The sequence below is a fragment of the Myotis daubentonii genome, chromosome 1 (genome assembly GCF_963259705.1).
Source record: "Myotis daubentonii chromosome 1, mMyoDau2.1, whole genome shotgun sequence".
NCBI lineage: Eukaryota > Metazoa > Chordata > Mammalia > Chiroptera > Vespertilionidae > Myotis > Myotis daubentonii.
In genome coordinates, this window is record NC_081840.1 from 224,949,764 (window position 1) to 224,974,639 (window position 24,876).

The 24,876-nt window shown below is 34.1% G+C and overlaps 2 protein-coding genes across 23 annotated transcripts in view; one reads left to right on the top strand and one right to left on the bottom strand.

The window, feature by feature from the left end:
• Positions 1 to 2,641, top strand: part of LOC132220886 (ligand-dependent nuclear receptor corepressor-like protein) — a 151,306-nt gene extending 148,665 nt beyond the window's left edge. For 17 of the 21 annotated variants that reach the window (XM_059674548.1, XM_059674573.1, XM_059674582.1 and 14 more), the window contains one exon: positions 1 to 136. Coding sequence is in view for 4 of the 21 variants with exons in the window: in XM_059674737.1 (XP_059530720.1) it covers positions 1 to 178 (178 nt within the window). In the remaining 17 variants the exon portion in view is untranslated. The other 4 variants (XM_059674565.1, XM_059674557.1, XM_059674737.1 and 1 more) reach the window with 2 other exon arrangements.
• NCAPG (non-SMC condensin I complex subunit G) overlaps positions 1,565 to 24,876 on the bottom strand; it is a 26,678-nt gene continuing 3,366 nt past the window's right edge. Inside the window, exons 4-22 of one of the 2 annotated variants that reach the window (XM_059674780.1) lie at positions 23,145 to 23,290; positions 22,777 to 22,861; positions 20,731 to 20,923; positions 19,944 to 20,093; positions 17,085 to 17,225; positions 15,964 to 16,087; positions 14,480 to 14,569; positions 13,648 to 13,827; positions 13,195 to 13,305; positions 11,320 to 11,439; positions 8,621 to 8,848; positions 7,567 to 7,748; positions 6,363 to 6,537; positions 5,929 to 6,090; positions 5,576 to 5,714; positions 5,115 to 5,201; positions 3,498 to 3,567; positions 2,416 to 2,556; positions 1,565 to 2,312 (exon numbers count right to left, since the gene is read on the bottom strand). In XM_059674780.1, the coding sequence (XP_059530763.1) occupies positions 2,433 to 2,556; positions 3,498 to 3,567; positions 5,115 to 5,201; positions 5,576 to 5,714; positions 5,929 to 6,090; positions 6,363 to 6,537; positions 7,567 to 7,748; positions 8,621 to 8,848; positions 11,320 to 11,439; positions 13,195 to 13,305; positions 13,648 to 13,827; positions 14,480 to 14,569; positions 15,964 to 16,087; positions 17,085 to 17,225; positions 19,944 to 20,093; positions 20,731 to 20,923; positions 22,777 to 22,861; positions 23,145 to 23,290 (2,507 nt within the window). In that variant the 3' untranslated portion in view covers positions 1,565 to 2,312; positions 2,416 to 2,432. Of the gene's footprint in view, positions 2,313 to 2,332; positions 2,557 to 3,497; positions 3,568 to 5,114; positions 5,202 to 5,575; positions 5,715 to 5,928; positions 6,091 to 6,362; positions 6,538 to 7,566; positions 7,749 to 8,620; positions 8,849 to 11,319; positions 11,440 to 13,194; positions 13,306 to 13,647; positions 13,828 to 14,479; positions 14,570 to 15,963; positions 16,088 to 17,084; positions 17,226 to 19,943; positions 20,094 to 20,730; positions 20,924 to 22,776; positions 22,862 to 23,144; positions 23,291 to 24,876 lie in introns of those variants that run through there. The other variant, XM_059674770.1, reaches the window with a different exon arrangement.

The window sequence follows — 24,876 nt, forward strand, 5'->3', positions numbered from 1 at the left end:
CATGCTACAAATGAAAAATGATGAGAAACTGAATTTGTCTGATGGGAATACAGCAAGTAGCCCTTTGAACCCCATTAAGATGTGCCTTAATCATCCCACTGAATGGAATCTGAATTTGACAGCATCTCTAGCAAGCTGTACAGTTCAAAACCAAAATCTCACAAGTGAAGAGAAATAGATTGCAGTTCTCCTTGCACTATCCTTATTTTGTACATCAATATTCTTTCTGCTGAACAATAAGCATTTACCAATTGATCTTGAAATATTTCTAGTCCTGTGATTTGTCTTTATATCATTAGCATTAATCACTTTGATTATATTCTTTGTATGTTTTTTACATGTTTTACATCAGACCATTGTGGAATTTTGCAGTACAGATGGATTTTGATGTTTCTCTTTAATGGTATTTTGTGAAATTTGTATGCCCTAAGTTTAAATACATAGTTGTCCCCGATTTTATTTCTGTGCACAAAGTTTTAATATATGACGTACTGCGTGATTTGGAAGTGTAAAGATTCGTGTTGATGACCTGACCCATGAACAGTTATAAAGCTGGTGGATACCAACTACCTCGAATTGGTGAAAGGCAAAGGTCTCTCTTAGAAGTATATCATTTTCAAAGTTATATATAGAGAGAAAAATTGATCACAGTTTATCAAGTAGCATGTTTCCATTCATAGAATTTGAGCTGATCAGTTTTCTTTCTCTGTATTTTTAAACCTTTCAAGTCTGTGAGAACAATAGCACAACTGCACATTTACTCTTCAGCAAATGTGTGCCCCTTACAGACAAGAATACTATTTGGTTTCTGTAAGTTACCAGTTTTGAAAGAAAAATGTTAAATGGATTTACATCTACTGATTTTATGGTATTTTAGCCATTTATTTTAAAGTGGAAAGGGATTTTTTTTTTTTTTTAAATCAGGATATTCCTTACTTTTAACTCTAAAAGTGCAAAAGCATAGCTTCAGCAATGGCTTATGTGATTGTGTCTAAAACTTGAACAGTAAGAATACTAAAGGTTTGGTGCTTAATTTGTTTTTTCCCCAGCCAGATAAAGAAAGCTTTGATTTGGTGGTCCATGTAAGTATGGTAGTCTCTTTGGTAGCCTGGCTGTGAGGTAAATGGAATTTAATTTGTGGACATTTTAAGTCCTTATTTCTCCCTAGTCCACACGCCCCCAAACAAAAATTTTTTAAATGGGGATTTAACAAAAGAAGACTTACATAAAGAATTTGAAGCACAGAAAAAGAGCCAACAGAATGGAACTCACCTATTTTTCATTGTTTATATCACTATCATAATGCTTTTTGCTTAATAAGCATTCTTTGTAACTTTCAGGCTCCTTTTATATTTTTTAGTTTTATAAAGCGCATATATATGTATATAATATAGCAATTTGGTTCTTAAAAGCACAACAATCTTCAGCTCCATCTTAGAACATCACTTTAAATAAATGGCCTCTGATAAATAAAGCACAATTATTAAAACAGATCCAAAGTTAGGGCATTTCTATTCTGAATAATAAAGAGAAAAGGCAATTAACAGATGGATAAGAAAAGGTGTTTTGTTGGGTGTTGCCTCAGGAAAGGGGACTGATTTCATACAGTACATTTCATAAGTTAGGCAAGTGCCAATTTCAGAAAATAAGTTGATAATGAAAAAATAACGCCCATAAATTAGTATGTAGAGGACTTCCTGTCACATTATTTTCCCACTAGTATTTTTTATCCACAATAGTATTATGCCAAAAAAAACCAGAAAGCAAGTATATGATTAAAATGTACGTGTGAACATCTCCCCAGCCCAGGGAACAGCATCATTTTAGGAAAAGAAATTACCCATTCAGACAGCGTATCAAAAATGTGTTTAGTATAAGAAATGCAAAACAAAATCAAAATGGGAACTGTTGAACTTGGGCGATGAGGACTCTGGTTCATTATACTAGCCCTCCTCCCTGAAAGTGAGCTCACTTCTAGCAAGTTTGTGGAACTTCACTTGCCCTTGGGGTGTTGTTTTTTAAATGTGTTCTGAGATTGGAAATGTGTTCATCTGTGTTTGATCTGCCATAAGTTTCTCAAATGCAAACTATTAGCTAGTTACACTTAAAAGTTGCCCACAATGCCATGATTTTAAATGTAAGAGTTCATAGGCATCATCTGGAAAGCCAGTTTAAAAACCAGGTTCCTGGGCCCACTTTAGATTCTGATGGAATCCCTGTGACTGATGCAGATGGCTGTGGAGCGCATTGACAGCCGTGTCCTGATGCTTTCATACAGGCCAAAGTCACATGGAATCACATGGCAGAAAGTCCTACAAGACATCAGGCAAAATTTTTCTAATGTTGACACAAGGGTTAAGTTTATTAAACAAAGAACTAAAATAATTGTAAAAGACATTTGTAAAAGGACTCCACCTCCATCATCTCTTCGCTTAATTTATATCTTCATTGAGAAGTTGCTCCAAGTTCAGTTTACTTTTTGCTAGTGCTGCTGTTTTGGCTCGTCTTGGTAATCTCATCTTCATTTCTGATTCTGGCTCTGGAACTTCATGATCACTAAACAGATTTTGAAAATACACCAATTTAAATACAAGCTTTAAAACCACAGTTTATTTGTAAATAAAACGTTTTTTGTTTCTGACAGTGTGTAATTGATACCCTGATTCCAGTAAGCTTAAAACTAAAATCTCAACCAAAACCAAATCACTTTGACTGGCTATCCAGCAAACTGAAAGTATGGGAAACGTAGCTAATTTCTTTTTATATCTATGTGGAACCTGGTGTTATACATAAGGAAAGGGAAAAAAAACTTTTTGTAGTGAAGGTTGTTGTTAAACAGGAACCATAACAACTGCCCAAAAGAGGTTTTTTTTGAGAATTTAAGAAATGGAAGAAAAAAATTAAGTTCTTCTGATTTAGGCAATAAAATCCTAAAACACTGTAAAAAGCACGTTTCCCCAAAAGATTTTTAAATTTAGTCAAAACTTAATCTGAAAGTATATACTGAAAGTATACAGTTTTACCAATGAATAAATGAATGCAAGAGAGCTACAACTGTTGGCTTCCAACAGTGGCTAATTGGCAGAAACCAAATATAAGCCCTATACTAATATACCCAAATTATAGGTAGAATTATTCTGTAACTATAAATGTAGAGAACCCAAACCTAAATCTCAAGAGTTGCTAAATCAAGATTAGAGGAGTCATACACATGACCATGTAATTAGAAGAATACATGGAAATATAAATTGAACGAACGTATTAAAGATGACTACCTAGTAGTAAAGGCCATGCCAACTAATAGAAAAAGCAAACAAGCCATAGGAAGTCAAATGCTCTTGATAGTGGAGTCCAAGACATAGCCATGTATGGTTTTCACTGATTATCTTGTTATCTGTTGAGTTTTTCTGTCCCAGTAGAAGCACCGTACAATTTTTTTCTACTTCTAGACCAAAAAAAAAGTAGACCTCTACATACTCTACACATGCATAACATACCTTGCCGAGTCAGCCTCAGAAGTCTGTCGTCTCCTGCTAATCCTGGCTGCAGCTGTCACTTTTCTCCGTCCTTAAAGACAGTTTGTTATCAAAATTATCAATTGCTTAATTGTTTTTAATCTATTTCTGGGCTACCTAAGTCCTTTATTTTCCCTCTTTAACACATTTCCTCCTTGATACCAATTATCAACAGAGAAAAGGAACTTAAGATTAAAATTTATTAATTTATTAATTTCTTTTGTAAGCTCTGATAATAGGCAAGGGGAAACTAAGTTATAAATAGGCAAGTTTCAGTTAATAATGAGGAAAGACACATGTGAAAAACACGCTATGTAAAGAAAGAACCTCTATTATGCTTATAGTACAGTGTATAGAGAAGCTAATGAAAATTAAAGCAGAAAGGTAGGAAGGTTAAGCCCATAACAGGTCCTAAAGAAACAGAACTTGAATCAATAAAGTAATGGCTTCTTGGAAAATATTCAAACATATACATGGCCAATCCAAATATGTTCTAAAACATATTTCAGTATAAAAATTAATTTTCGTTGTTTTTGGAAGTTGCAAAAATTCTACTTGCTAGAAATTTACAAGGTTAAGAAGACAAGGGTTAGCCTGGGATGCTCCCCATTTATAACACTACATTTTTAAAAGTTTGAGCTGTCAAAAAAAAGGTGGTAGTCTAATGGGATAGTATCTAACTAAAAGCAATCTTATTAAAACTATATTTTTCATATGATTATTTGGTTGAAATTTCTAAACCCTACTTTTTCATGTGAGACTTGTTGGTTTTTCACCAATAAACCTTACGTATTTGCTTTTAAACTTCTAATGTAACTATCCCCAAGAAAATATCCAACAATATGGGTCTAATTTGCGACACCCAGCAATTAGCACTTAATTAACTGACTAGCTACAAAAGATTATGGACAGATTTTATTTACAAAAATACAAAATGCATAAGAAAAAGACCTCAAAAACATTTTCAAGGATTAAAATAATTGTTGGCTCATGGGTGGTATTATTAGTGTTCTTTATATTGGTATGCTTGGATGTATTTCCTGATTTTCTGTAATAAGCATGCATTGCTTTTGTAATAACATAATAAAACAATAAAAAAGTCTTGAATTACAGATTTTTTCCCAAGTGATCCCCTAATAGTCAACATTTACATTATTCCAACAAGTCCCCTAATGGATATCCCTTGGGAAATAAATTATGTTGGGGAAAAATAAAATGGGGAAAAAAGGAAAACAAAAACTCAGAAAAATACTAGGCAAATAAAAGGTACAAAATTGCTTAACCATATAAAGACTAGAACATAACTAATAATATAAAATCATCACTGATCATTTACTGATAAAAATCACCTTAATCCAAATAATCCTTTACAATGTGATCTTTTGCATCATATTTCATACCAAAGTACTTGGAGCAACACTGACCATCTTTTAGATGACACAGCAAAACCTAATTATCAGCTGAAAGAATTAAAAAGCAAAGAATACCTAAGACATTTTTCCCTATGGAAACAAAGATAAGGAAACTTGCAAAGTAAGTAGTTCATTGGAAAACAAGCTTGGAAAGTTGTATTATAAAATTAGTTAATCCGTGCACTACCTCTGACAGTCTTTCGCTGAGTGGATTTTGACGCTCGGGTTGCTTTTACATCCTTGAGAGGAGTTACACATACTTCTTTATTCTTTTCTATTACAGGAAATATGCAACAATGGAAATAAAAAATAGCCTCATGAAATATTTTAAATGGTCTAAGTCAAATTTTCATAAAACAGAAATCACAACCAGCCCCATTAGCAGCTATTGAAAATTTATCATAAATCAGTATTCCAAAAGATGTGAATAGTGGCAAGTAAGCAAAACTCCCTGTCATATGGTGAAAATGTACACCAAAAAATTGTAAAAGTAGAATAAACACTTAGCAGTTATATGCTTTCCCAAGGGGATTAATTAGAAAAATTTGCTTTTCATTTCTGAAACCCAACCACATGTTATAAGATAAAAAAATGTGTCTCAGTAAAGATGAGAAGGACAGAATCTTATTCAGGTTAGTTTGCTGTTACCCTCTTCGTTTTCACACACAGTCGTGGTTGTGCTGGCATCCTGTGCTGCCACAGCTAGCTCACCACAGTCTTTATTTCCTTTTTCTAACTGCATCTTGATTTTCTCCAAAGCTCTCAGACATATCCTGTCTTTTACTTGCTATAATAGAAAACATTAACATTTTTTAAACACAGCATTTTCTAATCTTGCAAAAAAGCTGTACACTGGTATCAAGTTGTTTGAAGACATTCTAAAATTCTATTAAACTATAAAGAAAATATTTACTTCAAATGAGCAAAGTCACAGTATGCTAACATGTATAATTTTACTTTGATAAGAATATATACATAAGAGTACTTAGAAACTACTTTACCTCCAGAATCTCATTCAACAGAACCAAAAGATCTTTAGCAAGATTGGTACTGAGTTCTAAAGAACTCAAGGCTTTTGTATAGACCCGAATTTCTGGTGAACATGGACATGTTAAGATCTCATTGCAAATTTTTATAGCCAAATTGTCATGAACTGTTAAGGCCTGGAAACGCAAGAGAAAAATCTTTGTAAATTGAAAATGGCATGATTATACTACAGTCCTACACATCTAACAAACATTTCCAACTAATTATCTGCCATCATCCCAAATGCAAAATGTCTAAAACCAAATTTAACATATTTCTTCCCAAAAATCTCAAGATCAAAATGTATCTTCTAGTCAAGGCATCAGAGGGATTATTTTAAAAAAACAAAAAACAGTGACCTGCATCCTAATCAGCCCTACCATCCATAGGCTGACATATTCACACCCACCTGATAATCTGGGGAATTCTTGGCCTTAGGATGCAATCCACTTGGTCTTGTCAAATCTACCAGTAACTCAGTAACATTAGTGATATCTATTTCAGCTAAAGGAGAAGACGCAGGGGCATTGGCCAGTGTTTGCAGAGTTGGGAAAAAGGCTTCTTCAAAACATTCCTGATTAGTCCTATTGAAAAACAATTTGAAAGTATACTCTCAAAGAAAATGCACATGATTCTTAAAAATATCTATATATATAAAAGCCTAAGTGATCATTACGACCGGTAGACTGAACACTATGATGCGCACTGACCACCAGGGGGCAGGCGTTCAATGCAGGAGCTGCCCCTTGGTGGTCAGTGCACTCCCATAGACAACCTCCCACGGCCGTCTAACTTCCCACAGTCCCTCACCCCAGCCAGCCCCAATTGGGACCTATGGGGTCTGAGCAAGACGGCCCGATAGCCGGCCAGGCTGAAGGACCCCACCCGTGCACAAATTCGTGTACCGGGCCTCTAGTATCTATATAAAAGCCTAAGTGACCATTCCGATGGAACAACTGGTCAACCAGTCGCTGTAATGCGCACTGACAGCCAGGGGGCAGATGCTCAACGCAGGAGCTGCCCCCTGGTAGTCAGTGTGCTCCCACAGGGGGAGCACTGCTCAGCCACAAGCCAGGCTCACGGCTGGGGAGCATAGCTGTCATGGCATCGGGAGCCTCTCCTGACCCCGTGGCAGCACTACTGGGCAGTGACAGCAGGCGCAGCAGGCCGGGATGAGTGCAAGCGGCACAGCGCCTGATCCCGGCTCAGGCTCCTCCCTGGCTGCCTGCCACTTGGTGCACAGCTACAACCCTCAGGGGATGTCCGACTGCTATTTAGGCCTGCGGGAATGGGGGGCCTAAACCAGCAGTCGGACTTCCCTCGAGGAGTCCTGGATTGCGAGAGGGGGCAGGCCAGGCTGAGAGCCCCCCCCCCCATGAATGAATCCATGCACCGGGCCTCTAGTATTATGTATAAAATTCATCCCATCAAGTCACAGTGCATTTTCATCTGGAAAGAACCAAATAATTCAGGTAGATAAACTCTAGTAAGTTCTTATTTCACCACTTAACACTGAAGAAAAATAAACAAAACAATACTATAGATATGATCCTGGGGAACGTGAATTTAACTTCAAATCAGATTCTGACTCAGTGATAGGGCTGAATAAATACCTGCTTGCATAAGCAAACATGGGAAAGAACACGCCTAGACAATGTCGAAGTCGAACATCCTCTTCCGTCACAGGATTGTACCATAACAAGATAAGACGAGACAAAATCCTGCTGCTGACCAGCAGCCCAGAGAACATCAGCTTGGCTAGTCCTTCTGCAGCTCCTGTCCTGAGTTCAGACACCTAATAAAAATGATTTTCATTAAAAGAAATGTTTTATTTGTATTTCCTTTTAAGCTTTAAAATGTAGCCTGCCCTACAATATTTTTATCTGAACTATCCAAAATCATTCATGTTATTATGAATTTGTTAAAGGCAGAACTATCAAATCACAATAATCAAAAGGTAGTGAACAGCTAAACTCTTGGTGGCACGTATATAAAATGGAATATTGTTCTGCTATAAGAAGTACTGATGCAAGTTACAACATAGATGATCCTCAAAGACAAGCTAAGTGAAAGACGCAAAGTCACATACTGTATATAATTCCATTTATATGAAATATCTAGAATAGTTACATCTGTAGAGACAAAATGCAGATTCATGGTTGTCAGGGGCTGGTGGGAAGGGAAATAGGCTAACTGCTTAATGGGTTAACTTTCCTTTTGGGATAATGAAAACATTTTTTTAAAATTAGAGGTGGTGCTTGTACTACATTGTGGATGTACTAAATGCCAATAAATTGTTCAAGTTAAAATTGTTAGTTCATGTTATGTCAATTTTACCTTAGTAAAAAAAATCAGTATTTCTTAAGACTCTTGGGGGAAAAATATTTTAAGTCATAAATCACAAAGACAGGGAAAAAGATGAAAATATGAGAGCAACCCCTTCCAATAGTCATTTCATTTTTGTTACACTGCAGTTCTCGGCACATGGAATTTGATAGCAAGGAGCTAGGTATACTGGAAGTGAAAGTAGAATTTAATTATGACAGTCAAAAGGCAAAATTTTTAAATGTCAGCCAAGTTTAAACTGTAGCCTAAACATTATAAGGAACATAAACATACATGCTGAAAATGACAATTCGGAATAACAGGGCTGTGATGATTTCCTACCTCGCTATCTAGGAAATCAGAGAGAAGTTTCAGAACATTCTTGGCTGTAGCAGTCACTTCTTCAGCTTCTTTTGACTCTTGCTCTTCATCAGTGTTTATTTCTACACCTTCACTTTGAACGGCTTTCACTTTCTTAGTTGTAAATGGTTCAATCCCAAATGTCATCAGTTGGTCGAAGATTGCCTTTAAAGCACTCATTTTTATTGTCACATCATCAATTTGCAAAACCTAAATTGAAACAGCCCCCAACAAAAAAAAGGGAATTCAGTAAACTTTGGTTATGCTGCGTAAAATTAACATGTATCTTATTTTCTCAGTCTAATTTCAGAACGGTGTCAAGCCTACATAGAACATTTTTCAAAACCAATTGAAATTTCCATTTTTTGGTTATTGTTTTTATTTATTTGTACCATAACAGTTACATTTTCTTCAGAAGAAGTTCATCTTCAGTCAAAAAAGTCTGGAACTAGTGTCAGGCTGAATTATATTATTTGTTCCTTTTATTTTTAAAAAAAATGTTCACCTCTGATGTTCTCTTCTTAGCTAATTTCAGATTTCATTAACAGTGAATTCCATTTTCAGTGAACTGGACTGGAGGTGATCTGGAAAGCCTGGCAATTTGTGTGATCTATCCTGATACAAGAAAACTGAATTCCTACATAACAAATCTCACAACCATGACAAATAGAGCTGAATATTTCTATTATAAAGAGATTTACTATAATCTTTAATGACTTAAGTTTTGATGAGTGATAAACTGCTTGACTATATTGATTACTTTTAGAATGTACAAAATTTCACATGTAACTCATTTTATTTCATTAGAATACAGCATTCACAAACAACGTTTTTAATTTAAAAAATAGTTATTTTATTCAAGCAAATATTAATAGCAAATGCCTGAAAAAAGTAAGTTTAGAGATCAAAGTTTAAATTAAAATAAAACTTTAATTCCGTGACTAGGCTGCTCTTTACTGGTTTGATTTGAAAGAAGTTAAAATTGTGGAATAGTCTTGATAAGAAATATTCATTTATCTTCCACATCAACTTGATTTTGACAAGTCTTTTTCACTACAGAAAATTATATAGGCGCAAACAGAACCAAGGCTCCCACAGCGCACTCCTCTCTCTCTCTCGCTCTCATAGGGGTGACTTAGTATTAAATCACTACAAAATACTCCAGGACACTCTTGAGCATTAAATTCATACTGCATTTTTTTCTGTCTGAAATTATTATTACTGATATTATGTCAACAAAAGTTAAAAGGATCAAAATTCACATTTCCTCTATAAAGGTCAAGTGAACATAAATATTTTTTAAAGAGTTCAATTGTATTTCCTTTGCTGCCGTACTAGAAATTTTGCATAACTGTCAATCTCCTCTGTCAGGGTTCCAACTTGACTACAACAACTTACAATTTTTCGCAGCATTCACAATGGTATATAGGACATTTTAAAGAATGTTTTACCTCAGTTTTAGAGCCAAAAAGAACTATTTCGTAAGTTAGACATAAATGAACCCTTCACTATCAAATGTTCTACTAAGATTTTTTCTTCCACTTCAAAAAAACAAAAAACAAAATGCAGCCCCTCTTCTGGGTATCTATCCAAAAAATTTGAAAACATTTATTTCCAAAGTACATGTACCCATTTGTTCACTGTAGCACTATTCACAGGGGCCAAGACATGGAAACAACCAAAGCGTCCTTCAATAGACAACTGGATAAAGAAAATGTGGTACATATATACAATAGAATTCTACTTAGCCGTAAGAAGAGATGAAACACTGCCATTTGCAACAACATGAATGGATCTTGAGAATATCATGCTTAAGTGAAATAACTCAGAAAAAGAACCATATGACTTCACTCATATGTGGGATATAAAACTGAAAGCAACAAATGAACAAGAAAAACAAACAAAAATTCATAAACACAGATAACAGTATGGTGGTTACCAGAGGAAAAGGGGGAGGGAAGGTTAGTAATGGGTAAATGGGGTCAAATATATAGTGACAAAAGATCTGACTGTGGGTGGTGGACACACAATGCAATATACATATGATATGTCATAGAATTACACACCTGAAACCTATATAATTTTATTAATCAATGTCACCCCAATAAATTTTTTTTAATTGTAAAATAAAAAAAAGTAATGACCAGAGTCAATCTAACACTTCAAGACCCTAAATTCCTAAAAATACAGGAAACTGAAGTCGAGAATTTTCTGTTCTAATTTCTTAGCAAAACCTCTTTAAAAATGTACGATTTTATTTCCTGGTCACCTTAAAGCCATTATATTTCACAACAGTAAACAAGAACTTCCTTTACAATTACTAGCAGAATCACTGATGCCTATTATACTATATATTGTTTATTTTTCATTGTATTTTCTCTTCTAAAATGTACCATCCTATTTTATTTTTTTCTAAGCCTAAAATAATGCTGGGAATATAACTTGCATTCAATAAGTATTTACTGTATGATTAATTTTAAAAATCCTTAAATAACTGACATTTCACCCCTTTCCTACAGAGATGTTTGAATAAGAAAAATCAAAAGATAAAAATTGAGTCTCTAAAAGTCACCATAATCATCATTTTCAATAATATTAAATTTAGAGTACTAGCATTATCATCACAGATTCTGAGTATATTAGAAAAAACAATCAAGATTTTGTCACAAGATAAATCCTACCTGTAAGAACAATACAAAGTGTTTACTTGCAAAATTCTGATTCTGTAGTCCACAGCATCCCAAACATAAAACAGCCAGATTTCTTACTACAGGATGAACACTTATTATTCCAGGAAGAATCTAAAATGAATTAGAGGTTATAATTTTTACCAGGACAAGTTTACAATATTATATTAAAAACGTTCAAAATAATTTTTGTATGATTTTTGTATACCAACATTTCCATATTAACTCAAAGAATTCAATTTTGAATTGAAAAGGTAAATATTAAATTGCTAAACAGAAGAATACAGCCAGAGTGAAATAATCTGATCATGAGACTCCGACTCCTCCACCTGCTAAAACTTTCTCAATGGCTTCCCAATGCTCAGAGAACGAAGATAAAACTCCTTAACATGACAAATAAAATTTCTCACTGTGAACTCCTCTCCTCCTCAGTATCATCTTATATTATGCTACCCTTTGCTCTCGCTTATATAATTGGTCTGATTGTAATGCCTCCCACTCAGTGCTGTCCAGTAGAACTATAAGGCAAGCCATGTAAGTCATTTTTAATTTTCTAATAGCCATATTAAAGTAAAAACAAGTGAAACTAATCTTAGTATATTTTATTTTAGTCAATATAACCCAAATATTATCATAAATCATGTAATCAATACTTAAAATTTAAGGTAATTTATAGTCTTCAAAACCCAATGTTTTAATACTAATAGCACATCTCAGTTTAAACTAGTTTTTAATAACCACATGTAGCTGGTTTATATACTTATAATCATTATGACCATTCAATTTTGTGTTCTTTCTTCCCTCAACATTGTATATATTTACTACTTCAATTACTACTAGACATGAAGTATGCAAGTAGAACCTTAAAAGCATCACTTTTCACTGATGACATCAGCTTCACTAAAAATAATAATAAATTCTAATGGTTTAATAGAATCTAGTTTTAATCAAAAGCTCTAAACTGTTATAAACAATAATTGGTCTTCTTTGCTGAATTAAGAAACTCATGACAACCCAAAATCTAAATTTTAGATCACATTCATTAGCTGTTTTTCACTAATCCCAAATAAAAACAATTTTGGGAGAATCCTGGAAGAACTTAAACACATTCAAAATTTGTTTGGATGAGTACACAACTAAAAAAGAAGACTCCACAGCTGCAATGTCTAAGACTGTAGCCACTAACCACATATGACTACTGAGCCTTGAAATGTCTCTAGTTCGGACTGAGCTGTGCTCTTAGACTTAGTATGTCAGAACAGAATTTAAAATATCTCAATAGTTTTAATACTGAGTAAATGATGAAGTTATAATATTTTGAGTAGATCAGGTTAAAGATATTAAAATTAATTTCACCTGTTCCTTTTTTATTTTTAAACATGGCCACTAGAAAATTTAAAGTCACATGAGGTTTGTATGATATTTCTATCAGACAATGCTGTTCTAGATTCTTGCAGTATTTATGTCCCTAAGCTCAGTAAAATGGAGATTACCTATGAAGGGCTACTTTAGTAAAAAGTCTCTTAAATATATAATAAATTAAAAAAAAACTCCTTTCACAGGGCTCACCATGTATCTTTTCCTACTCTTACTATATAGCAAGATTCTAATACGTAAAGGAATTAAAATATTCAATATCTCTTTGCAGCATAAATTAATTTTTTCACAATGTTTAAAGGAATTAACTATATACCAGGTCCTTTAATCTTCACAATATTATTGCAACCACTGCATTTTTTTTTTTACCATTTATATTTACCAGATATTTAAAATGGTCATCCTTTCATTCTTTTAAACCCCAGAGAAAATTTTACTTATAAAGTGAGGAAGGAGTGCACTAAAATAAAGCTTCAAAGGCCACCAACATACCAAAGACTCGATGATGCCGTTCATGGTTGCGCTTATCCCTGTTGAAGTAGACATCTGTTTCAACAGTTCATAACACAAAATAAGACACTTCTGTAGTGTCTCAGCATCATTCTAAAAATGAAACACAATATATTCAGCATTAGTATGTGCCATGACCTTTCAGTGCATGGGACAACGCTCCAACCAATTGAGCCACACCAGCCAGGGCAGAAGAAGACTTTAGCACATGAGGGGGCAAATAAAGTCCTAGCTACAATAATTAAAGTTAATTAAGGCCTCTCAAAGTACAAAATAGAAAGGAACAGGAGGGGAAAAAATATTTTCATATTAATTCATAGTACTATGAAAAAGCCCTCCAAAGTAAATATATTCTGGCAGCTTTCTGGGTTTAAAAAAACCAGTTTAGTTAAGATAAATATCAGCTGAAATTTTGTATAAAGAAGTTATCTATACCTTCTCTATATGGACTTCTTTAATTTCAAGCTGCTCTGTCTCTTTCAATAGGTTTACTCTGGCATCTTCTAATGCTTTTATTTCTTCTTTTAACTCTGATGCTCGCTTAAAATCCTGTAGGGTAATGCAATTTTCCAAAGCTTCTTTTGTCTCAATAAGTTTAACTTTTATCTCAGCCATCTAAGAAAGATATAAATTGATTGTGTAAATACTAAACAAAAACTATTAATATGAAAATCTGTAGCAAACTGAAGAGTACAATATAATATCTCAATGTCCCAGAAGTTAAGCCAGGCATATACAAAGTTGTAGTCTTCCTGAAATAGAGACCTGCAAATCTTTCTGATTGACATAATCTGACAACATTTTAGATACTCTTATAGCTTAACTAGAGAACCAGTACACGAAATTTGTGCACTCGAGGGGGGTTTCCTCAGCCCGGCCTGTAGCCTCTCACAGTCCGGGACCCTTAAGGGGATGTCAGACAATCTTAGCACTGCCGTGGAAGCGGGAAAGGCTCCTGCCACCGCCACTGCGCTCGCCAGCCGTGAGCCCAGCTTCTGTTTGAGCAGCACTCCCGCTATGGGAGCACAATGACCCTCAGGGGGCAGCTCCTGCCTTGAGTGTCTGCCCCCTGGTGGTCAGTGCATGTAATAGCGACCGGTCGTTCTGCCGTTCGGTCGATTTTCATATTAGCCTTTTATTATATAGGTTAATCAATAATTTTACCTTGTGAGAACAATTCTGAAAATGTACAACAAGAGGGAATAAAAACTTGCAGAACTACATTACTAGTATATTCAAGCATTTCTTTAATTCATAAGAGATTTACCTTGAGTTCTTTCTTTCTTGCATCAGCTGGATCAATTTTAACACCAACAGTAACAATGGGTGCCCGAATCTCTGAGATAATTTCTGTAACCTGGTAAGTAAAGTTATAATTCAGCATACACGCTGTAATATATGCTCTATTTCAGAAAATGACATATAACTCATTAGTATCCAGAATCTCTTGAAAAATAAAGCAAAATATACAAGTAAAAATGGTACACATTCTATTTGCTATACACTTTTAGAAAAAAATTACCAAATACATCTGACTAAAAACTAATTATTATGGAAGATAACAGGCACACAGATACTGAAGATAAGTTCTCAAATAATGCCTGAGAAACAGAAAAAATGAATATAGTGCTTAACCTTAGGTAGCATAAAACTAAAATTCTCTGCTTAAAATTTTCACCTCTCTCCCTTATTCAGTTTCATGGGAGCTAAATATAAGAAATAGAATACTCTTATTGTTCCTCTGGATATACAATGCATAAATAATAACAGCATAACTAAAGGCTTTCCTTTCAGAGCTATTGGAGTTAGCCGATTCAGGAAAAGGCTACATCCCAAATGAGGGTACTTAAGCAGACACTGGATAACCACTAACTAGGAATGTCGTAGAAGGGATTTATGTATAAGTATGTATTTATAGGAAGGGGTTGGAAAAGACAACCTGTGAATTAACTTAAGATTTTACAAAAAGCAATAATAAAGTTCTGTCTTTTTTGGCTACCCCAGAGAAAATAACACGTGGCAACAGTAATATTATACTAACATTTAGTTCTGTATTTACAAAGCAGTTCATGAACATTATTTCATTAAATAATGAAAGGTAGGTTTTATTGTTATTCCATTTCGTAGACAAATAAAAAATCTTAATTAAATAACTTGCTCAAAATCACAAAGCCAGAAAATGTCAGAGGGGGCTTGAACCCAGGTATGTATAACTTGAGCGAGCTCTCAAATACTCTAGTGACCATGCCCAAAGTCACCTCTTCCCTAACCGGCTGCATTTCAAATTGATTTAACACAATGATAAGTATTCTAAGAGGAGGAGATATTTTTTTAAATGTGTGTGTGTGTGTGAGAGAGAGAGAGAGAGAGAGAGAGAGAGAGATTTGATTTGATTTGAGAGAGAGATTAAATTAAAAGTTAAAGACAGCCGAAGCCGGTTTGGCTCAGTGGATAGAGCATCGGCCTGCGGACTGAAGGGTCCGGGGTTCGATTCCGGTCTGGGGCATGTACCTGGGTTGCGGGCACATCCCCACCCCAGCAGGAGATGTGCAGGAGGCAGCTGATCAGTGTTTCTCTCTCATTGATGTTTCTAGCTATCCCTCTCCCTTCCTCTCTGTAAAAAATCAATAAAATATTTAAAAAAAAAAAAAAGTTAAAGACAAAGCAAAAGTACTGAAGGAAAAAAAAAGACAATCCTCAGTCATTGACCAAAACCTCATAATTTTATCAACAATGAAGAAAATTACTTACAATTTGTGTTCTCTTATTATCATCTATAATGATGTGGAGCAGTCTCTCAACAAGAAAAGAAATTAGGGACATTGGGGTTGTGGGTATAGTAAGAATCTCCTGTAAAATGGCCAGCAGTCGTTTCCTGCATTCAAAAAGAACTATTTTAATTTAAATATGACAGCAGAAACACATTTTTTTTAAATGTATTTTTTATATATATATATTTTTTTTTTTTATTGATTTTTTACAGAGAGGAAGAGAGAGAGATAGAGAGTCAGAAACATCGATGAGAGAGAAACATCGATCAGCCGCCTCCTGCACATCCCCCACTGGGGAAGTGCCCACAACCCAGGTACATGCCCTTGACCGGAATCGAACCCGGGACCTTTCAGTCCGCAGGCCGACGCTCTATCCACTGAGCCAAACCGGTTTCGGCAGCAGAAACACATTTTATCTCTAACTTTTCTCCTCTTCTGCAGACTTAAATCACATTTGTCTCAGTTCTTTGTTACATTTATCACTATAGACAAAAAAATATATGGAGATTTTATATCAAAAATTTATGTTCTGCAAAAAAAAATCATAAATGGCCTTATAATCTTTTATAAATCAACATAATGAAATGACAAAATACCAGAAGTGAATAAAATCTTTTAGATAGTATTACTAGCCCTGTCATGAAGACAAATATATTTTTATGCATAAACTGCAATTTCATTGATTTATTCTAAAGAAATTGAATTAAGACCTCATAAAATAAAATTTAAAAGTAAACAAAAAAATAAAGAATCCTCCTGAAAAAAAAGACCTCACATATTTTATGTGCACACACACTCCAGGGGAGGGAGGAGACAAGGAGAGAGGGAAGAGTATGCTTCCTTTTAATATTACATATATATGAGGGGAGAGAATACTTTCTTTAACATGTTAGAGAACTAGGTTAAATACAGGAGTGGATAAAAGTAGGTTTACAGTTGTGAGTACACGAAACAGTTTATTCTTGTATTTTTACTAATTTTCCATAGGAACAACTGTAAACCTACTTTTGCCCACTCTGTATATTTAATTATATTATAACAAGGCTCTATTTCAATATAGAATTAGAACAAATTCAAACTACAGTTAACATTTAGACATACCTTCCTCCTTCTTCATTAGTATCCAAAGACTTGATAATTAGAATCAATTGCTGACCTACGAACTCTTTTGTCATCAAATGTCCAATGTAAGAAAAATCATTTCTACGTTCATCATCAACAACTGGAATGCTCTGAATATAACTAAAACAATAAAATTAATAAATGTAGGATCTATTAAGAAACATTAAACAGCTCCCCATTAGGTGACAAGAGTCTTTTTTTCAGTTCACAGTAATCCAAATATATGGGTGTTTATACTATGTGGTACTAATTTGGTTTACAGAGTAAATTCCATGCTATCATCCTGAATTTTTTTGCACAGAAACTTATTGACTTGAAGCAATAGAATTTGAAAAACGTATTTTCATTGAAGATTCAAATTTACTATGGGAAATTTTCAAGCAGTACATATTTTAGTTCTCTCAATCTGATAACTATTTCAATGTCAACAGTATTCTTGTATTTTTAATCATTTTAATTTTCTATTACACTTGATATTCAGTATTTTATATTTGTTTCAGGTATATGTCACTAGTATTCTCAATTTTAAAGTTCTGAATCCATTTTCCAAAATCCAATTTCATAAAGGGCTGATCTTCCATCATCCCTAATTAACCACTATTTTGTTTAAAAGAATAGTAGTAATAATAATAGTAATTACACAAGCAATCCATGAATACAATGACCTTTTAAAAATCAGGAAAATACAGACAGCTTCATGAATTTGTATTGTCCTTGCTTGGGGCTCTACTAATCTCTGTATTGTTTTTATTTTAGTGTAGGTGCTACTGAGTAGCACCATCAACTACCCTTGAGTAATTAACTCTTCTTGCTACAAAATGCCTGAATATATATTCTTGAGACTATCATGAAACAATTTTCCACTTAATTTTATTTCTTTACTTGAGTAAATTAATCCTACCTAGTAATTTTGCTCCAAAAAGAAAAGCATTCTATTTCTTAAGTATTCTTTCAATAATAATTAAAATACAACTTTTAAAGTTTTCTTTTCTGTAGGTAAAAAAAAACAAATCGACTGAAATTATTTCAAAACTCACAGATTAAATGACAAAGGAAATATAAGTAACCACGCTCTATACATGTCAATATGAACTAAGAATTAATCAATTTGTGAAGCAGTCTTTGATGAGGTTTCCCCTGTTGTTTAAATATTTAACATTTCCTCATATTTTTAATATATTCTATATCTTCTATAAGCACTTATTTCTTCTATATTAATACATATTACTAAGCATTACATCAAACGCATTTCTTTTGGAAACATTTCAACATGATCCAAACAGCATTATAATGAATATTCTAACTAAATGTTAAAGCCTGAAATAATTACCATTAGTAAATTTACACATGTTTTTCATGATGTTACTATGAGCTCAAACTGTTAAGTTTTCATATTGGCTCACATTTAAGATATTTGTCCTGAATTTAATATTTTGCATATGAGACTCAAATGCATTTAGAGCTTTGTTCCCTAATTTATATGTGAGACCTTTATAATCAAAAGCAGAATAGTATGTTTTATGCAAAGAAAATTCAGGTCTATAATTCATATTATATAGAAGCTTTTATAAATGCATCAAAAACATAAGGTTAAAAATCTACACACCAATATTTATGAAAATATATATAATCTTTGGCCCAGCAATTCCACTCTGGGAATCAACCCCACAAAATCTCAAACATACATAAAAATGTACAAAGAAGTTTAACACACTTATAACATCAGTGAAAATTGTAAACACCTATAAAATGTCCATGAACAGAGGGTAAATTCAAACGACACTACCACATTATGGAATGATAAGCTGTTAGGTTCTGTGATATATTTATATGCACCAACATATAATGATCTCAGACACCAGTAGTTAAAAAAAACAAAAAAAATTATGTATAGTGCGCTATATTTTAAAAAAGCATTTCTGCATTTAGTATACATGTATGTAAATGTAGAGAAAGGTTTGAAAGTATATACCCCAAATTGTTTAGTTGTTAACCCAAATAAATCACTGATTGAGGAATTAGCAGATAAAAGAGGAAATTCCACATTTTTATCATATACATATGTATAGACATATATGTATATACTGTATATTTGTATTGGAATTTTGACAAAAATGAATTCATATTTTATTTGTATAATTTTAATGCGAAATAAATAAAATTAGAGTAATTTAAATAATTTAAGAAAAAAAAATTGAAAACAAAAGCCGAACGCTTACAGTCTTAAGTACTGGCCACAAATGCTACCCTGTCAGTTGGAAAACTATGGCCCATGCATGAGATACAGCCTACTGGTTTTTTTCTATAGCTTGCAAGCTAAGATTTTTTCATTTTTAAATAGTAGTTCAATATATGTGAAAATATATACATGTGTAAATATATACATGTGAAAATCAGATGAAATTCAAATTTCAGCATCCATAAAATCGATGAAAGTGTTACCGAAAAACAGTCACACTAATTCATTATCTCTTGTTTTTGCCTGCTTTTGCACTGCCACAGTGAAGTGAGCCATTGTGACAGAGACAGGATAGCCCACAGACTCTCACATATTTGCTATCTGGCGCTTAGAAAAGGTTTCTAACCAATTTCAGAGTAACACATCATCATCAATTTCATGGAAAAATGTACATAATCACATCTTAAGTTTTCAGGAAATATCCCTAAACATACTGACTTTACTCTTTCTTCAGAAAGACTCAATGTGCATACCTATTTATCTGTCTATCCAAAAAAAATGGTTTTCAACTTATTTCCAATCAAGCCTGCCTTTGAGGGAGGGAGCTGAGAGACTGACATGGAGGCAACACAAGTACATTCCAAAGGAAAAAATTTTACCTGAGTAAATACTCTGCAAATATCACAGGCTCTGGCAAAATCTGCTCTAAAAATTCTTCACCTTCATCTCCTTTTGACCTCAAATATTCACAAAGGACACGCCAATACAAAGCATTTTCAGGAGTTAATGTTTCCACTGGAATCAATTTCCTTCATTTAAAAGGGAGAAAATAAAAGGAAGCATGATCTTAATATCCAGTTAAAATTTTGAACTGAATATAAAAATAGGAATAAGAAGCAAACTTGATTTGAAACCACTATCCTTTTAAACTGCAAAGTCACTAAGTTATCACAAAAAAAGAATGAAAATATTTAAACAAAAAAAATAAATAAAAATCAAATGAGCAAACTATAGGATGTATGTTGTTCAACTTTCCATGGTAGGTTAATGCAAAAATCAAAGTAACAAAATAAACAATAAGAAATGCAGCTAAAATGCGTATAAGCCTATCCAATGGACACAGACACCAGGGGGGTGAGGGCATGAGTGGCGGGGGGGGGGGGGGGGGGGGGCAATGAGGGGATAAGGACACATATGTAATACCTTAATCAATAAAGGGAAAAAATTGTTTTAAAAATGCAGCTAAAGTAGTCTATGAAAAAGTAGTGAGTTCTTACACAAGGGAGGAAAAAGGGGGGGAGGAGATGTCCACCAGAGTAAAAAAAAATAAAATAAAATAAGAGGGATAAAAAGTATTGATGCAATTTGAAGTAATGGGGGAGGGAACTAACTTTCATTATAGAAGTTCATCAGTCTCACATTTCAAATACTGAATAGTTTATATACCTGTCATCGTTATTTTTACAGATTTCTGCCAGTTCATTAAGAGGAGTCACTGAAAATAAGGCATTGAGAACAGAGACTGCCACTTCAGAAGAATTTTCCACATCCAACCGATGAAGCAACTCTAATATATTTCCTTCACTGAAACGCAGCCAGCCTTGCAGAAGATGCTTTTGTGTTGCTTGTTTCACAGCCTCTGTTAAGTCATTTGAAATACAGATGAACAGAGGCTCCCTCTAGCTTCCATTTCCTGTATTTTGTCTATTTTAATTAATTTATCAGATCAGTGCTAACATAAAGTTAACATTTACAATAAAAATAGAAAGAAACTAAGAAGCAGAATAAAGCATGCCAATGAAAAAAACAGAAGTACAATGATATTGCGAAAATCACTATGATGCCCATTTCTGAATAAAAATGAGAAGGGTTAGAATCAAATACACAACCATTATCACATCTTGTATTCTTTCTTCCCTGGGTCCAGTAAGCTTCAGGTCTTAGTCTAGACTACATAATACTACCTATTATTTCACTTGTTAACTGACTTATCTATTACACATGCGGCTATTTGCAGTAGTGAATCATACAAGCATATACCACTGAACAAACCTATTAATTTTTAAAGTCATACTAATCATTAGTCCTGTGACATAAAAATGTTTTCAAACTCAGGTTTTCTTGCTAGAGCAAAATTAAGCTACCTTAGCCTTCTTACACAGATTGGAAATTTAAACTAGATTATTCCTCATCATTCCTATAAACAGACTCTCTAGTTTTAAGAGGAAGAGAAAAAAACAAACAACAAAAAACCTAAGAAAATTATACTAGTACTAGAGGCCCAGTGCACCAATTCGTGCACCAGTGGGGTCCCTTGGCCTGGCCTGCAGGGACCAGGGCAAAACCAGCTCTCTGGCATCCCCCAAGGGGTCCCAGATTGCGAGAGGACGCAGGTCAGGCTGAGGGACCCCACCGGTGCATGATTGGGGCTAGGGAGGGACCGCAGGAGGGCTGCAGGATATGTCCAGCCCATCTCGCCCAGTCCCAATTGGCCGGACCTCAGCAGCAAGCTAACCTACTAGTGGAAGCGTCTGCCCCCTGGTGGTCAGTGTGCATCACAGCAACTGGTTGAATGGTCAAACGGTCGGACACTTAGCATATTAGGCTTTTATTATATAGGACAGTGATGGCGAACCTATGACACGCATGTCAGAGGTGACACGTGAACTTTTTTGGTTGATTTTTCTTTGTTAAATGGCATTTAAATATATAAAATAAATATCAAAAATATAAGTCTTTGTTTTACTATGGTTGCAAATATCAAACAATTTCTATATGTGACACGGCACCAGAGTTAAGTTAGGGTTTTTCAAAATGCTGACACGCCGAGCTCAAAAGGTTCATCATCACTGATATAGGATGATCATTCCTGACTGTTGTTTCTAATGCACAGAAAACATTCATATCAAGATACCCACAAAGGGGATAGATAGCATTTTTATTTTATCCTCACCCAGGGATATAATTTCATTCAATTTTTAGAGAGCAGGAAGGCAGGAGGGAGAGAGACAGACACACACAGAAAGACATCAATCCAATCGGTTGCTCCTCCACCCCCACCCCCACCCCCACCTCCCTGGAGAACTCACAACCTAGCTATATGCCCTGACTGGGACTCCAATGACAACCCTTTTTGTGTATGGGAGGGAGCTCCAACCACCTGAGCCACCAGACCAGGGCAAGATAGCATTTTAATAAAGGAGAGTTGAAAAAGAGATCATGCCCTAGTTCTGGTATAAATTAGCTCTATGGCCTTAAGCTATAGTTTCTCCATCTGTAAAACACAGGAAAACTGAAACAAGCTTTGTTCCTTCTAAGTGTCAAGATCTCTAACTTTAGGAAATGTTTTCTATACAATACACCAAGATGAATATTTACAGGTTGTGGAGACAACAGGCTTATTTGACTTAATTTAGGAAACCTGTCTCCTAAATTTTTTAAGTCTGAACTCAGAATCTACAAAAGTTTTGTATATGAAGATGTCTATCTTACCTGCTCTGTCATTAAGACCTTGTTGAAGGAGCATTACTCTCTGAGCAATGGACATGGCTCTCATATGAACCTTTTCACCTAAAACCTTAAAGAGATAATATTAAAATGGTCATTAAACTCAACATAGTTTACATTTCATAACTAGCAATAACACCTTCATCTAAGAAAATGACGCAAAAATCTCCAAAAAATTAATATTTGGTAATACAGTTAATGCAATAAGATTCTACTTAAATTACCTATGCTCTCCAAACATAAAAATCTCAATTAAAGAAATCATTATTTGCCAAATATTTTTCAAAGTATTTTAAAAATATGGCTTTTTGTCTTTTAAGAATATGCCTACAAGAGATATTGAACTTATTTACCTGATAAGCCAGCTTTCTGACAGCCTCTTTCACATCCTTGGTGCGTCCTACAATTTTTGACAAAGTCTTTGCTGATGGTACAATACATGATAGCACTGCCCTCCTAACTTCTGGATTTGAATCATTTTCAATCAAAGTAACATATGCTTAAAATAAAACAATATATTTTAGTACATTAAAGAAATGTTTCTTTAACCATAGTCATATCACACATTTTGATATTGCATAGTATCTTTAAAATGATAAAAATATCACTTTTTAGTCTGACATATTTATTCTAGCTTAAGATTTTCTGCTGTCAACTTCCCTTAATAAGGACAGAATAGGAAATTACTCAATGGATTGAGCATGAAGGCTAAACCAAAAACAAACAGCTTTACAGAACATGGAAAATCCACCACCAGGATTATGTCTCTGCTACTCTTCAAGATTTAGAAGAATGTCTAGTATAGTAGGCAGTTTACTTTTAAACTAATATGACTTTATGAAGAGCCATTACTATTTTGATTTTTAATGAGTTCTAAAAAGAAATAACTTCTGGTTTTACTCACCAAAACAAAACCCATTCCTGAATTGAAATATGTATTTACCTCTACATCTCAAATTTTCCCCAGGTTCATAATCAAGTACATGTTTATTAAACGTGTGTTACACACTATTATTATGTGTACCATTTCACACCAAAAAATATCCACTACCACTGGTTATCAAAATTGATTATAAAGCTAGTAACAGGGACAAAGAGAAAAATGAACAGAAGAGTGCCCAAAATATACCTAGGCTATCTTTATGAGCCCAGAAGTAGAGAAAGATTTCTTAAAGATAAAAAGTGCAAAACAGCCTAAACCAGTTTGGCTCAGTGGATAGAGCATCGGCCTGCGGACTGAAGGGTCACAGGTTCGATTCCGGTCAAGGGCATGTACCTGGGTTGCGGGCACATCCCCAGTAGGAGATGTGCAGGAGGCAGCTGATCGATGTTTCTCTCTCATTGATGTTTCTAACACTCTATCTCTCTCCCTTCCTCTCTGTAAAAAATCAATAAAATATATATATATATTTTTTTAAAGTGCAAAACATTAAAAGAGTGATAATTTTGACATTGGGAATTCTGTCCAACAAAAGACATCCCCAAAAGAGTGAAACAATAAGCCATCTAAAGTAGGAAGAGATCTACAATTCACAGTATAAAGAATTCCAATAAATCAATAAGACAAACCAACAGAAAAATAGGGAGAACACATTAACAGGAATTATATAATAGAAGAAATACTGGTTGTTAATTTCCAAAAAGATACCTAACAATGACATACTAGTATATCACACACCCAGATAAATAAAAAATTTAAAATCTGACAATACTAAACATTGGAGAGGATATAGACCAATGAAGACTTTTATTGGGACTATTAATTGGTACACTATTTTACAGAACACTTGTATCTTGTCTAGGAAAGCTGAATGCACATATATACCCTAGGAAAACTCTAACCTGTCCACTAAAAACCACGTGTAAGTTCATAGAAACTAGTTTTTTAAAGCAAAATAACCAAAAACTAGAAGGTCCATCAGTATTAGAAATAATAAACTGTGTTATGTTCATACCACAGCATTCTATAAAACAGTCAATATACAGATCAACATGAATGAATGCTACAATTAAAAATAAAGAGTACAGAAAAATATAGTATGACACATATAGCATACAAAATGATAGGCAAAGCTTAACATTATT